This window comes from Furipterus horrens, unplaced genomic scaffold (genome assembly GCF_987537825.1).
Source record: "Furipterus horrens unplaced genomic scaffold, mFurHor1.1.pri manual_scaffold_5, whole genome shotgun sequence".
Taxonomy (NCBI): domain Eukaryota; kingdom Metazoa; phylum Chordata; class Mammalia; order Chiroptera; family Furipteridae; genus Furipterus; species Furipterus horrens.
The window spans coordinates 163,300,736-163,317,303 of record NW_028327175.1 but is presented as its reverse complement, the minus strand read 5'-3'; the positions used below and the strand labels follow the sequence as shown (position 1 = coordinate 163,317,303).

Here is a 16,568-nt window from a genome sequence, read left to right as displayed (position 1 = left end):
TTATGTCCTACCATGTGTAAACTCTGACATGGAATGTCATTTTATTCTAAGGCAGTCTGTGAGAGAGTTTCTGTCTGTTCTTTAGCTTCATAAAAGTGATTTTAATATTTAGGAGAAAATTATAGAAATGCAAATTTTAAGCAAGGACTTTGATTTGATGTCTATAAAAGAAAAAGATCACCAAGGCAGCTGAAGGCCCCTCCCATAGCATATTCACCCTTGAGAACGCTTATTTATATTTCACATCTGAATTGATGTTTCATGGAAATAAAAGTAATTTTAGTTATCATTTCTGTTCTTTAAAGGATTATAAGCTTTCTAAAAGGATTTAACAAAAAAGATTTCACAAAATTTATTAAGTGTAGGTATAAGATCTTTTTTGTTTTCTCTTTACCCGATTCTTGTCTTTTCATCTCTTATTTTCTTCAGAAAAACAGAACAGGAAGATATGTTTTGAATTGTGGGTATGAAGTATAATTGTCCTGTTCTTCTGATTATTTTTGCTTCAGATTGGGCCCAAATGGAAGGATGTGGTGACCAAGTGCATCAAGGGACATTACCAGCCTTTGCTGCTACTTTATGCAGACCCTCAGGGTACCCCAGTGTCCACCCAGGACTTGCCTCCCCAAGTTGAATTCCAGTCATACAGCAGGATGTGCTATGATAGTGAAGATTCAGGTGAGCAGCCTAGCTCTTAGCTCCCTCTTTCCTTCTCCAATGTGATCATTGGATATTTAGGACTCTTGATCATGAGCCTGTCATATAACCTAGGTTGGAGAAAGAGCATCCATTAGAGAAAAGAAAGAAATGCAAACTCATGCTGAAGCCCAGCTTCCTCCAGCTTTGTGTCCTTCGGCCTCCAAGAATGTGCTGCCTATATTCAGTGTGTCCCCAATTCAAAAATTCGAAGGAAACTATGTTGATTGATTGAGATATTATATTTGTGAGGGAAACCTCAGCATTTAACCTTCTAATATTGGTAAAGATGACTGATGAGTGATTCTTCCTAGCAATTTAACAGTGACTTAAATGAGTTGTTAAGACCAAGGGAAATGATATATTACTACAAAGGTAGTCATAATGTCAGGGATGAGAGACTTTTGTTTTAAAATACCAAATGCAGTAGTGATATTTTTCAGTTTATGAATCAGTTGTTTACTTATAATTCATTTGTTTGGAACCGGAATTATGTTTTCCTGTAGAAACAATTTGCAGTTTGATGGCTAAAGTCTCAGGTTAGCCCATAGAGGCTCATAATATATTAGAAATATAACCCTAATGATTTTGGTTTGATTTCTGGAAAGGAGGAAAAAGAAATACTATTTTCCACTTCTACTTTTAGGACTGGCCCTAAGTATAATTTTGAAAGAGAAGATACATGTCTTTGAAATCTTTTCTCTCCCTTTTGTATCTCTCTCCTGCTTGGTAACTGGTATTCTTCCCACCTTGTAACCTCACCCGGACCAGCTCTACTTCTCCTTCAATCAAACACCCATTTCTACACCTCATCTTACTTAGCTAGGTGTTTAGAAGAAAGTATTCTGATTTAGCTACTTCACACTAAAGTATAAATAACAGCCCCATAATTTCTCAAAGATATTTAAAATGCTTATGATGTCAAACAATTTTTTAAAGGGACATTTCTAGCAGTATAGGAGAAAAATTATGGGATAGGGGTTATGTATGCCAGGTCGGCCTAGGACTCTATCTAAGTAGATCTTATTTTTTCACAACTTTTTCCTTTCTTCCACTTTTCCCCCCATAGGTTTTCTAAAAGCCCCACAGTTTTTCACAGTGGCAGGCAAAGTGAGGGCTTCAGCAAGGTAGGGGCAGGAATGGGAAGAATTGTTTGTGTGTCTGGGTTATCTGGAAGTTGGGTGTTGGGAAGAATGGCTCTGGTATATCCTTTTCACTGTTCCATCTAGGAATTTCTTGCCTTATGGACCTTTTTGCCATCCAGCTCTTTGCCCTTCTCTATCACTGTCTTTCTCTTGTTTCCTCACTTTTGCATATGTGTCTCCTCCTTCCCTCAGGGAGGGAGCCTTCCATCTCAAGTGATACTCGAACAGATTCCTCAGCGGAGAGCTATCCCTACAGACACTCCCACCACGAATCTGTGGTCAGTCACTTCTCTTCTGATTCTCAGGGGACAGTCATCTATAATGTGGAGAATGATTCCATGTCTCAGAGCAGTCGGGACACAGGTAGGGACTCATGCAGTGGATCCTGCTTATTCCTGCATAGAAGGTTTCTAAGAAAAAGAAACTGGGACGAGTCAGAAATGTTTGTCATGCCAAGAGAGAAAGGCACAGAACTTCAGTAATTGAGTGGGATCAAAATAAGCATCACAATTCTGAATGAACAATGATGTTTCATTGCATATTTTCCTATCAACAGTAGTATATCAGTAAGGACAATTGTAATGTGATTATTTATTCTGAAATCTGCTTTTCTTTTGCTATGTTCTTAATCCCCATCCTTCTCATAGTGCTCCATTAAACTCTTATGGTCTTGTACCTCATAATGCTCTCATGCCAGGCTTCATCCCAAGTTAAGGGCTTTGAGAGATGGGGCTTATGGGTAATGCTCACTTGCTTATCACCTTGCGAGACTTCCCGAAGGACAGAGATCCATACAGAAAAACATTCTTAAATATTTTTGTTACTCTATTGAGAGTGTGCCCGTGTCGGTGGAAAAAATCAATACAGGGTATAAAAGGAAGAACAGTGAATAACTGACTGCTGAGATGAAAAGTTATCACCCAAGGGATAGAACTTTGGAAATAGTGAGTTTGTGGCTTCAGGTTGGTGGTTTATATTCTGTGCATGGCCATTATTTTGAAATAGAGAATTTCAAACATACGCAGAAGTGTACAGAATAGCATACTGCCCCTCCACATACTCATCACCTAGTTTCAATAATTGTAACTCACAACCAATCTAGTTTTATCTGTACTTCTACCCACTTCTCCCACTCCTGCATTATTCTGAATATTCTGGATTATTTAAATCCCAGACATGCCACCTTTTTCATAAATATTTTAGTATGTATATCTGAAATATAAGAAATAATTTTTAAACATACAATTTCATGCTTTAAAATATTAACAGTAGTTCCTTTAAACCACTAAATAACCAATGAGTGTTTAAATATCCAATTTTCTTATAAATGTCCTAATGTTTTTTTGTTTTGTTTTTCTATTACAGTTGTCCCCCTTTTTTCCCCCATTGCTCTATACTGTCCCGCCTAGCTCCCCCCTCTCCTGCAGTCAGTCCCCACCCTGTTATCATGTCCATGGGACATTTATACTAGTTCCTTGACTAGACCCTTCCCCTTCTTTCCCCCCATCCCCCTTCCTCCTTCCCCTCTGGTCAGTGTTAGTCTGTTCCTTGAAAATGTCATAACGTTTTAATGGTTGGTTTGACTCAGAATCAAAATGAGGTCTGTGTATTGCAAAGGGTTGATATGTCTTTTGCATTTCTTTTAATCTGTAGGTTCCTCCCCTATTTTTCCCTTGCAACATATTGTTGAAGAGCTGGGTAGTTTGTCCTGTAGATTCCCTACATTCTAAATTTTGTTGATTGTATTCCTGTGGTAAACTTGAGCACATTTCTCTGTGCTCTGTATTTCTTGTAAGTTGGTAGTTGGATCTAGAGATTTGGTCAGATCCACGTTGGAGTACTTTTGATAACTATTGCATAAGTGACTACTGCAAATGTGATATTTTTTAAACCATATTTTTGAAACTGTGAAGTAGGGAGAAGATAAGCCACAGGATAAATAAAGCATATTTTCAGGGAGAGTCGAGTTTATGTTAAGGGTTTGTGAATGGCTGAGGGTAGGGGAGCATATCCCCATTAATATAGTATTTGTACTTCTAGTAGCTCCAAGTTATTTCCTCCTTTTTTAAATCTTTATTATGGGTCCAGAGGTAGCAAAGGGTCAGATAAAAGCAATAAAAGAGTGCATCAGTAAATGTAGCCATATCACTATATTGCTGATACTTGAATATGTACAAGGATTTTCACATACATTTGAAAACAAACTTTTATTAACTCTTAATGCATTTAAGAACCTAGGGGATTTTCTCTAAGCCTTCCTTTCAATTTAATTCTTTTGCTTAATTCACCTCTGGCCTCCAGCATCTTAGATGATTATATCCTTTAGAATCTGACCTTTGCTATTGTCAAATCATAGTCATACATTCACATACACTGGGCACAAAGCAAGGCAAGTTACATAAAAAGCCCAGATCTCCTGGGTTTCCCAGCAATTAGTATTGAAGAACTATGAAGTATAATCTCTTGGTGAAGCCAAGTTTGGTGAAGCATGGTTGGGGATGGGAATGAGAATTATTCAAGTTCAAATGTTCTTTTAAATGAGTCACACTTAAAGGTTTAGAACTGGGTCTTAAAGCCATACACAATAAGAGCTCTTATGAGCAGAGACTGGGACACTGGAGATAATACCAGATGTAATAAAAATTAGGCTCTACATGGTATGTGTTGCTAAATAAATAAAAGGAAAGCTCTGTCTTCTATTTATGAGAGTGAATATATATTGGTACATGACATTTTTATACAATTTTTAAAACTTTCACCTTTTAAAAAGTAGCAAATAATGTGTTCTTCAGATTACTGGGAAAAATTATGAGTGGGATCGAGATTGGTAATTACTCAGGAAACATGGTAAATTTGGAAGCTCCCATTAACTACTTGAGTTTCTTTGCATTTATCTATTAAGAGATTCCTGCTGCACTTAACTCTGGTAGCCATGGCCCTTACGGCTTTCAATCCATGGGTACACTAAATTTGCCATGAATCCCAAAGGGAGACTAGTTTCTCAAGAGTATGGAGGTCAGTCTCAGATACCAGCTTACCCCCATTTCCTTGTTCTTTTAGGGCACCTGACTGATAGTGAATGTAATCAGAAACTCACATCCAAGAAAGGGTCTCTGATAGAGCGCAAGAGGAGCTCTGGCCGGGTTAGGAGGAAAGGCGATGAGCCACAGGCCTCAGGGTACCACAGTGAAGGCAAGCCACTCTGCATTATTTCTTTCCTAATTCACTTTATCAGACTTGTCACGCTTCAGACTGTGGCTTCTGTTTTCTGCTCAGAAAGCTTTCCTTGCTTTTTCAACTTTGGGATCTGGGTATCCACGAGCACTTGAAACATTTATATTTGTTTCATTCTTTGTATTTTTAGGAGAAACACTGAAAGAGAAGCAGGCTCCTAGGAATGCCTCTAAACCATCCAGCAGCACCAACAGACTAAGGGATTTTAAAGAGACAGTCAGTAATATGATCCATAACAGACCATCCCTGGCTTCTCAGACCAACCTAGGATCTCCCTTTGGGGGGAAAGGGGGAGACCAGGTGGATAAAAAACCTCCTAGGAACCTGCCTTTACACTCTCGTGATTGGGAAGTAGAGAGCACTAGCAGTGAGTCAAAATCCAGTTCTTCTAGCAAGTATCGTCCAACATGGAGACCCAAACGGGAGTCTCTGAATATTGACAGTATCTTTAGCAAGGACAAAAGGAAGCACTGTGGCTATACCCAGCTTAGCCCATTTTCTGAGGATTCAGGTAAGAACATAATTAGGGAAGAATTGGGCTTTAGAATAAAGTCGATTTATATATTTAAAAAACCTAGGTTTTCTGGTAGACTCGACAAGGTTCATTTTTATCCCAGTGTTCAGTCTTTTGGGGATATAAGTTCAGTAAATGAGTACCTGGAGGGAGATGTTAATTATATCTTGATTTGAGGAGATGCTAAATCTACTTCCTTTTTTGTATTTTGTCCTTTGATTGGATAGCTAAAGAATTTACACCAGATGAACTAAGCAAGCCATCTGCTTATGACTTTAAAACTGGTGGACCAAGCCTTCAATACAAGCCTTGGGGCCCACCACGGCCAGGCTCTCACCTTTTAGAGCAGCACCCTCGCCTAATCCAGCGAATGGAATCTGGCTATGAGAGCAGTGAGAGGAACAGCAGCAGCCCTGTCAGCCTGGATGCAGCCCTGCCTGAGAGCTCGAGTGTCTGCAGGTATTGTTAGGCCTTTGAAGAGTGGCATTGTCACTAGCACCAGCATGAGCCACAGAGAGGTTGATCAACTCAGACAGTGGAGAGGTGTACTTTATTACCATCTTGTGGGCAAGTGAAGTATTTTACTCTATCAACTTTCTATGGCAACAGCTCCCTCTGCCGATAGAAGAGCAAAGGCATTTGAGAAAGGAGAGGCAACTTTTGAAAGTATTATGTATAAAATAATTGTTTAGTATATAACTTTTAATAAAAGAATGAATTAGTGAATCAGAACATATGGTTGTAAGATCAGAGACAAGACCCAATTTTTATTTATTCTTGCCTTTCATTTTAGGATAGTTTTCTTTCTTTTTTTTTTAGGGTCACTGGGGACCCTGTGTTTTATAAAGCCAGTGATATTGATAATTCCATAAGATAACAACGACTGTTTAATAGTCCTTATTTCGCCATCTCCATATCCATAGGGTCCAGTTCGCTTTATAAATTTCAGATATTCATACATTGTTTTTACTGAGTTGCCGCAGAGGCAAGTTTCCTGATAGTACAAGTATTTTGAAAGGAGTGTTTATATCTTCTACAAGGGTGATAACCACATCTTCATACTTTCCCATTGCTCTCCCCTGGCCACTGGACCCTGTTTAGTTTTACACATTTGAAGATGCTACAAAGCTATAAGAAAGAGGAAGGCAATCCATTTAGAGCATATATTTATTAATTCATTAAATAAATTTTGTGCCAGAAACTGAGCTAGATGTACAAAGTGCGATTGAGCTAAGATGGGGGAATGAGTGGGTATTTCAGTTTTTCAGAAGTAGTTTAACAGATACTTTAATTATATACTTTAATTATACTAATTCAGTGCTTTGTTGGTATTTTGAAGGAGTTTTGTCCTAGGAACATTGCTAGTTATCACCTTCTGGTGCTTTCACTAGATTCTGGTTTCTCTTTTGAAGGGATCCAATTGCTAAGAGATCAGCTGTGTTGGCACCTTCCTGGCGTCACATCCCAAAATCTCACAGCAGTAGCATCCTGGAGGCGGACTCCACAGCATCCAGGACTGGCTGGACGAAGAATCAGCCCCTATTGGGTAAGCCAAAGGAGATTTGGAGGACTTGATTTGTCTGCCAATTTTGTTTTGGAAACAATCTTACCTGAGAACATTTAAAATTAGAGGACAATTGTGCTTTGAGTATTCTATCAGAATGTAAATGTGGAGGCATTTGAGTTGATCCATCTTTGGATTATCTATTTTTTATTCTATTTTTTATTCATCACAGCCTGACTGATTGTTTCTTTCCACCTTGGAGAGACCCCTTGTGTGAGCAAGAGGAACAGAAATTTGATGAACAGTGTCAGTAACATCTGCATTTCCTTAGAAGAATAAGTCCTACGGCTTTTCTTGGTATAGAGGCAGCCTCTTGGGAATGCATTTCTTATGTTTAGTACCATGAATTGAGATTGCACAGGGGGACATGTAGACTGTGAGCAAAATAAGGAAATGAGTAGGTCAAACCTACCTCTACCCCTGCCTCTATAGCCTGTCCACTATCCCTGTTTTTTTTCCCCTCTTCTTGAGTGTGGTTTTTATCCTCATACTTCCTCCTTATCAAAACAAGCTCTCATACTAAATATAAGTACTGAAAATAGTTTAAAGTATACTTTCTCTCAAAGAAAGGAGTACTGGAGTTTCAAGTAGAGATTTGAGGTAGTCATAGGTTTTAGCTCCATTTTATATTTCTCTCACAATACACATATATACTTTTAGTGTATATTCCACTTGAATAGAGACCCCATGCAAATGGGTCAAAATAAATCCTTTACTTAGAGCTGAAAACTGAGATGATAACTAGGCAGTATCCCCAACATGGAGACTTTGGAATGCCTAAGGGAAGGTGGTTGATTACAGAGTATCATTTAGTCTACAGAGGAGTTCTGGGAGCCACTAACTTAGAGGTCAGTTTTATCTGAAAGATGTGTTTTTCCCCCCTTTTTTAGTGGTCTGTTAGATCAACTGGGAGTAGAGTGTGGGGGCAAAAACCTGACTACGGTCTGATTTGATGAGCTTCTGAATGTACATCTGGTCAACTTACTAGAAAAAAGAGGATAGAATACTATGTGCCAGCCTGTAGAGATGAGACCAGGAACATTACTAGTCTGACCACCAATTCTCTTGATAGCCACTTAGAGATAGCTGGAAGGGGGTATGCAGCAGTAATAAAAGGTGTGAACTCTTTTATGTACAAGTGCCATAGGTTGCTGACATCTGGCAGAACAAAACGATGCCTATAGAAGCAGGTATCTCTGAAATCCTGGGCTGGAGGAGGTTATAATCAGAAACCCATAGAAGACATCCATGTTTCCTCATGAAGTCATATATTTGGTTTATTTCCTACATTTTAACATATTTTGTGTTGACTAACATTGCTTTGAGAAACTTGTGATCATGCATGAGACTCTCCCCCTTCTCTTTTCTTCAGATAGCCAATGATATTGCAGCACACTAAAGACTAAAATCTTATGATTTCTCAAATAGTTTTAATTCTGGACTGGCTGGATAGAATTCACCAACAAGATTCCTCAACTGGTAAAGATATTTAGCAAGGACTTAGAACAAATTTCTCACATACCATATTACTTCACCATCCTCTTGGTATAGTGAACCTTACTTATCCCTTACAATTTGATTCAGTGATAGCCTGGCATAGAACAAATTTTTTAAAAGACTTTATTTATTTATTTTTAGAGAGAGAGGAAGGGAGGGAGAAAGAGAGGGAGAGAAACATCAAGGTGTGGTTGCCTCTTGCATGTCCACAACTGGGGCCCTGGCCTGTAACGCAGGCACGTGTCCTGACTGGGACTCGAACCAGTGACCCTTTGGTTTGCAGGCTGGAGCTCAATCCATTGAGCCACACCAGCCAGAGCAGAACAAAAATTTTTATCTCGTGACTTTGATCACTGTTTAAAAAAATTACATAAGTAAAATAAATCTCATCATTCAATAACCTGCCTGTTGCCCCTTCAAATTGAAGGGACCAGTATTACAATTATGGTATATTTCTTTCTACATCTTTCTCTATGCTAATAAAAGTATATAGATAAGTTTATTACTACCTTTAAAAAAAAATAAAATGAAGTCATAATATACCTATTATTCTCTTACTTGATTTTTCACTTAATATAACATGGACATCCTTTTAGATCTATGAACACTAATTAAATTTTTACTACTATGAACATTTTACAAACACTAAAGAGGTGGTAGAAATTAATGGTGAGAAATTGACTTCCTTGAAGCTTCCCAGTGAATCAGTGACAGCTTGTGGTAGAGAATGCTCTATAACGACTAAGACAGAACATGGACTATTAATTTAACCCACCTCACTTTAATTCAGTTCCACTATTTACCATCTGTGTTACCTTGGGCAAGTTACATTTCTAAAATGTGGGCAATAATAGTATTTACCTCATAAGTTGTGAAAATTAAATGAAATAATACATGTAAAAGTGCTTAAAATGCCTGTTACATGGTAAAGGCTCAACAAATGTTGTCATGTTGTTATTGTTGTTATAAAACACTCAATAAAAATGTATTATTATTATTTACAGCCCAGGTCTCACCCTGAATCTGATATGGGAAGCAATATTCAAAACATGAACTCCAAACTGAAGCCAGTAGTTCCAAGGGAAAGCCGTACAGTGGCGGTAACTGCTGCAGATGCTTAGTCTCGGTTATGGAAATGCAGTAATTTCTCTTTTCCCTTGCTCGTATTCCAGGTGGAGAGATGTCTTCCAAAAGTGAACTGGATGAATTGCAGGAAGAAGTGGCCAGGAGGGCCCAGGAACAGGAACTTCAAAAGAAACGGGAGAAGGAACTAGAGGCAGCTAAAGGGTTTAACCCTCATCCCAGCCGCTTTATGGACTTGGATGAACTGCAGAATCAGGGTAATTGTTGTATTAGATTGTCGGTGATGGGGACAGTGAAAGAGGGGAGAAAAAAAAATTACCAAGCTCATAAATTCCCTGTCTTCGCATTAGCAAAATTATATTTTATCTTAATTCAGCCATTTCGATGAGAGGTAGTTAAACTAGGAGGTAACAGGCCTATTGACTGGAGACAAGCACTGATTTTGGGCCCATCTATTTAAAACCTATAGATTACAGATACTATATTGCTTACGAAAAATAGATGTTCCATGAACATCTATAGAAAGTGTAAATAAAACTAATTATAATTCAGAAAGAGCAGAAAAGGGCAGTGAGCAAGCCACACTGACAGTGAGGAGAATTCTACTTGCTAGGCAGAAGCATACCCTCGAGATTTCCCACTTGGAGCTCTAGGGAAGTCTATCTACCAGACAGGTTCTAAGAACAGACAACCTGACTGCCTTTTGATTCTCTGATGATCCATTTCCCAATCTAATGATTTTCATGGACTTTACTTAAGCTTCCCCAGCTGCCCCAGATTAGTCACATTTTTTCTTCAATTGCTTTAGGAATACTTTGTACCAGAAGAGACTAGCCTTCAAAATAGGAGTTCAAAAAAGCTGAGGTATCTACCTTATATAGGTACTGAAACCTATATCTGTTTTGTTTTGTTTTTAATAAAATGAATTTATTATTTTTTTTAAGTATATTTTATTATATTGTTAGAGTAGCTCCAATTTTTCCCCCTTTGCTCCCCTCTTCCCAGTACCCCCCTTCCCTCCAGCAATCCCACACCCCTTAGTTCATGTCCATGGGTCATGCATATAAGTTCTCTGGCTTCACCCTTTCTTATATTATTCTTAATTTCCTCCTGTCTATTTTGTACCTACCAGTTATGCTTCTTAGTCCCTGCACCATTTCCCCATTTCTCCCCCTCCCCACTCCCAGCTGATAACCTTCCAGATGATCCCCTTACCTATGATTCTGTTCCTATTCTGGTTTGCTTAGTTGAATTTTGTTTGTATTTTTTAGATTCAGCTGTTGATAGTTGTGTTTGTTATCATTTTAGTGTTCATAGTTTGATCTTCTTTTTCTTAAGTAAGTCCCTTTGACATTTCATACAATAATGGCTTGGTGTTGATGAACTCCTTTAGCTTCACCTTGTCTGGGAAGCACTTCATCTGCCCTTCCATTCCAAATGATAGCTTTGCTGGATAGAGTAATCTTGGATGTAGGTTGCTTTTCATCACATTGAATACTGCTTGCCAGTCCCTTTCTGCTTGCAAAGTGTCCTCTGCAAAATCACCTGATAGTCCTATAGGTACCCCCCTGTAGGCAACTCTCCGCCTCTCTCTTGCTGCCCCCAGAACTCTGTCTTTATCTTTCACCTTTGGCATCTCAGTCATGATGCCTCCTGGTATGGTCCCCTCTGGGTCCTGCTCGCCCGGGACCCTCCCTGCTTCTCGGGCCTGTATGTCCATCTCCTTTGCAAAATTGGGAAGTTTTCATTTTTTTCAATTCTTGTTTTCTCATTCTGCCCTGGTTGCCTGTCTTTTTTTTCTTCCTTATGTTCCAAATCATTGATCTGAACCCCAGCTTCCTTCCCTTCACCATTGGTTTTGTGTGGATTTTTTTTCATTTCACTTAGCATAGCCTTCACTTCTTCTCTTATGCATTTGCCGTACTCAAGCATATCTGCCAAGCCTGTGAGCATCTTTATCACCAGTGTTTTGAATTCTGCATCTGTTAGGTTGTCTGTCTCCTCCTCTGTGAGGTTGGCTGTCTCCTCATCGCTTATTTCTCCCACTGGAACCTTGATCCATTTCCCCTTTTGGGCCATACTTCTCTATCTCCTCATTCTGACAGGCTCATGTGTTTGTTTGCCTTGGTGTCCCAGGTAGAGCTGTTGCTCCTGTTACATTGTAAGGGGTGGAGCCTTAGGGATTTGTCAGTACAGGGTGACCTGTTTCACCACATTGTGGCACTGTATGTGGGGGAGGGGTCCAAAAAGGAACAATGCCGCCTGCCCAGCACTCGCCCCTTTTCCAGGCACCTCTCCCACTTCCGCACCGGACTGATGCCCCTCTAGCTGCTGCCCTGGCCATGGTTCCCAGAGTGGGTGGGTCTGGGTACGTTCTAGGACTGTGGGGGCCCTATAAACAAGTGGGCTCTACTGAGACCAGCTGTTTCTGCCTCCACCCCAACCCGCACTGGTCTGCGTAGTCAGAAGCAATGAGGCTTGATTTTCCCTGGTTCTGGGACCGTGAGCTTCGAGGTTCAGTGAGGAGCTGGGAACGCTCCCCAGGTGTCCCTCCTGACTTTTTAAAATGTGTTACTGCAGTTTCTGCCAGCCTGCTGCTGCCGCCACCACACTGTGTCCTCTCTGCCTCAGCTACACCCCTCCTACCTGTCTGGATGAGTATTTCTTTATATCTTTGTTTGCTGGACTTCCGTGCAGTTTGATTTTCTGGAACTTCCGGTTGTTTCTAGTTTTGAGGTAGTTGTATTCCTTCTTAGTTGTGGAGGGAGACACAGCGTGTCTGTCTAGCCTCCATCTTGGCTGGAAGTCCAAATTTATTATTCTTATTATTCAGAATCCCTGGATATAACAAATTGTGCCAAACCATTGTAAAAAATATGAGTCAATGCTATTTTGGGTGGCTGCTTTTGTTGATCACTTTCCTCTTTTTATCAACACATAGAGAACCTTCCGGGCTAATTTGGGGGCCTATTTAGGGGCCACTTTTCTCCTCTTAATTGTGCAGTCTTTTGACTCAAATTAATTGTTGATTTTTATTTACCAAGTCATTGTATTTGTTTCCAAATCAGTTTTAAATTCCTAATTCCTCGGTTGTCCCTATAGTTGAATAGTCTTTTTTTCCTTTTTATCCTCAAGCTATATTGCATTGATATCTCAGGTTTATATTGCCTTTGAAAGAGGAACCCTTTCATCTCCCTCCTTTGCCTTTTTTTCCCCCTTCTGTCTGTAGAGTATTAAGTACATTAAAGCTGAGAGAGAATGCCTCTGGCTATATTCCATTGTCAGTTTTTCAGACACTTTGATTCACCTTCTCCTGGAAAAGCAAGAAATGGAGTGCTAAGAATTCTAGAGGATAAGAATTAAAATCTAGTACAGTGATGGGTCAACTATAGTTTACCTATATCTTTGTAGAGAACTTTGTTTTAATGGCTGTAGCTACCACCTCTTATTATAAAGGTTGTAGAGAGTCAGTAGATTTAAGATATTATGAGAAAACTTGAGGCCTGGAGGTTGGTGAGAACTGTATCTCTGGAGGTGGCATAGAACCTGAGTGCCAACTTCTTCAGAACTAACTTGCCACTTCTACCATCTTTCCATTACTCTTCAAAAGCTATGGTAAAGTAGGGAGTGAATGCTAGGGGTGTGGAAGAGCCTTTCTTACCATGTCCAACTTAAGGTAAGCGGAGGGTTGAGATATTATGGTAGACGTGACTGACATTTTTATTTATTTTTTCCTTTTGAGCTTGGGAAAACGCACCATTAATCCCAATGTAGGTGAACTTATATTACAGCTACTACCAGTTTATGGTTGTGAGTGAGTAAAAAGTAAAGGATATATAAACTTGTGGATTCTTTCACAAAAGTTGCCCTTACAGTACTTTCTTGCTTTTTCATCTGGCTCTGTACTTGGACTCTCCTGCACCTGCTTTGGCACACATTCACTTTCAGGGGAGGAAGGAATACCTCATGCTCTCTGTATGGGAAGGTAACTTCTGTGAGGTAGGGCATGATAAACGTAAATACTTAGCAGAGCTAATGAAAAGTATGTGCATGCAAACCAACAACAAAGGCAGTTCAGCAGATATATTCATATTAGGAACTGTAGACCACCTGTGCCCAAGAGTGTACTGATTTTTCAGTTGAGAGTGGCGCAGAGAGTACTATGAATTGATGTAGGAATAAAGTGTTAACAGATGGCTTTCCACAGAGTAGTGAAGCCACTTTTGCCTTAACTCAGCAGTTGAGGTCCCAATGAAGATCTCAGGTGTTCTGATACTGGTTGGCAAGAGGCATCCTGTTGCACTGTGGAAAAGCAGGTCAATAAAGGCATAAGAACCCACCCTTCTGCTATAGACAGTACTTTCTTCTTTCCTTGAGGGACTCCTTCAGAGGTCTTAGAGTTGGAGTATGTAGTGGACAAAGACATACACGTCTTGGGTAAAGTCTTAGTTAAGGCAACAACAGATTTCCTGCTTGTTTCAGAGAATTCTTACTAGCCATGGACAGTTGGAATTAGGGTAGAACAAAGGCTCAGCAGCAAAGATCTGTGTGCACTGAAGGGAAACAACAGTGCATAGGAAAAGTTGGAACCAATTGTAATGAAAATGAAAAGTGCTGGCCCTTTCAGGGAGGAGTGACGGCTTTGAGAGGTCCCTGCAAGAGGCAGATTCAGTATTTGAAGAGTCGCTACATCTGGAACAGAGGGGAGACTGTGCTGCAGCTTTGGCTCTCTGTAACGAAGCTATCTGTAAGTAACTAACCAGTATGCCTATGGCACTTTCGATTAACTTAATAACAGGTATTATTAGTGTTGGCATTCAGATAGAATAAAAACATCTTTTATGTCTCCTCACTTACTCTCCCAAACTGAGAGGCCCTTTAGCTAGCTTTGCCCTTCAGATTTCTAAGTGTGCCAGGGGCTGTCACTGTGGCCTATAGATATTTACTGGAATAACCAGGAGTCCACAGATGAGTAATTACCCAGCCATGCCTACCTTCTTATCCCAAGATAAATTAGACCTTATATGTGAGGGTAGTTTGGTCTTTCTGTAGTCACTGCCCAGTGAGGTGCAGCTTATGGAAGAAAGAGAGTAATAAATTGGCCGTGACTTCCCCAGCCTGTGACTTTGTACTGCATATTTAATTCTTCGTGTTTTTCCCCTGCCTTTCTGGTATGCTGTACCATTAGGCTATAGCAAGGGACTAAGGCTTAGAATTTGTATCTGGTTCTTAAATGTGACCCAGAAGAAGCTGTGTTCTATAAAGACAGATGCAGGTTTGGATCTTATTTCTGCTGTTGGCTGTCAGGAAAGGGGAGTTGGGAGCAGAGTGTGGTGACCAGAGTCAGACAGGTCAGTTACAAAAGACAAGAGTGGCAGCTTCTAAGATGGAAGCACCAGTTTATCTTTTTAACTCATTTTAGTTTAGCTTTTTGTTTGTTTGTTTTTTAAATTTGTATTAACCTGTTTGGCCTCCATGGCTTCTGTGAGTGTTCCTTACAGCCAGAGCCAGCTCTGTGCCCTGGACAGCATATGCATGGTCCACGCCTTACATTCCTGCTGCACATTTTGAGTTTTACTGCATATCTTTGCTCATTTTTGGTTCAATTTTATTCTTTTTATTTTTGTTTGTATTTGTGTTCTGTTTCTGCTATATTTTCTTTTGCATTTTAGCTAAACTAAGACTTGCCCTGCATGGTGCCAGCTCTAGCACGCACAGCAGAGCCCTAGTCGATAAGAAGTTGCAAATCAGTATTCGAAAAGCACGGAGCCTTCAGGATCGCATGCAGCAGCAGCAATCATCGCAGCAACCGCCGCAGCCCTCAGCCTGCCTCCCCTCGCAGGCGGGGGCTCTCCCTCAGCCAACAAGGTAGTGCCTGGGAACCACAGTAGTTCGTGTACGCCAGAGCTCATTGTCTTGGCAACTACAGGGGAGAGAAGACTCCTCTGAAGAAAATTATTCTCTTAGGTCATACATACAGTGAAAGCTCATCCCACTGCTGGTCCTTTTCCCAGTAGTTCCTAGAAAGGTGCAGAAATATGAACAAGACCACTCGTTCATATTTCCTGTGGGGGAGTTTTTCCCTGGACTTGTGTAATAACAGAATTATTAAATTTGTATATATTCACTTCTTAGACATGGCAATTGAGTTACATTTCAAATTGCAGTAGAAGCTATGTGATTTGTTTTGAGGTTTTAGTGGCTTCTTGTCCCTCGTGGAGGCAGAAAAAGCCATCTTCCTTGCTTTGATGAAACCATAGAGCAGAGACATGAAGATTCCCTTTGTTTTGATTCCCTGTGGTCAGGACTAGGAAAGATGTCCCTGTGGCTATTGATGTAGTTCTCACATTTTAGCCCTTGAATTTGTGTGTTACTTTGAATAGATAGATTTAAGTAAAAGTAAATTTTGACTGTTAATAAACCTGAGTGGTTTTCAGAATATAAATATTATAAAAGCAGCTAACATTTTTTGAACATCTGCCTATACCCAGGCACTAAGCTTAAACACTGTTTTATTTTATTTAACTCACAATAACCTTAGGATAAGGACTATTTAGTGATATATATAAATAAGGAAATCAGGCTTAGAGAATAAGATAAGTAAGGTACCCAGTATGACTCAGCTAGTAAGTGGTACAATTGTGGAATTCAAATCCAGGTAGGTCTGTTTGACTCTGTTAAGTTTCCTGTATAAGTATAATGTCATATTCTTCATAATGTTGTAAGGGTGACTGGGTGACTGTATCCACATAAGTTTATAGTATATTATCACTCAAATTTAGTGCTCATAGCCAAGGTCCTTTTTGTCTCATGTATATTCCACCAGTTGAATGTT

At 39.8% G+C, this 16,568-nt stretch overlaps 1 protein-coding gene across 4 annotated transcripts in view; it reads left to right on the top strand.

Annotated features, from left to right (window-relative positions):
• The window catches only part of USP54 (ubiquitin specific peptidase 54), a 132,465-nt gene that overhangs the window by 99,036 nt on the left and 16,861 nt on the right, over window positions 1-16,568 (top strand). For 3 of the 4 annotated variants that reach the window (XM_090278215.1, XM_090278214.1, XM_090278218.1), the window contains 9 exons: window positions 510-678; window positions 2,034-2,204; window positions 4,902-5,033; window positions 5,206-5,586; window positions 5,817-6,048; window positions 7,002-7,135; window positions 9,823-9,990; window positions 14,361-14,480; window positions 15,406-15,601. In XM_090278215.1, coding sequence (XP_090134341.1) covers window positions 510-678; window positions 2,034-2,204; window positions 4,902-5,033; window positions 5,206-5,586; window positions 5,817-6,048; window positions 7,002-7,135; window positions 9,823-9,990; window positions 14,361-14,480; window positions 15,406-15,601 — 1,703 coding nt within the window. The remainder of the gene's footprint in view (window positions 1-509; window positions 679-2,033; window positions 2,205-4,901; window positions 5,034-5,205; window positions 5,587-5,816; window positions 6,049-7,001; window positions 7,136-9,822; window positions 9,991-14,360; window positions 14,481-15,405; window positions 15,602-16,568) is intronic. The other variant, XM_090278216.1, reaches the window with a different exon arrangement.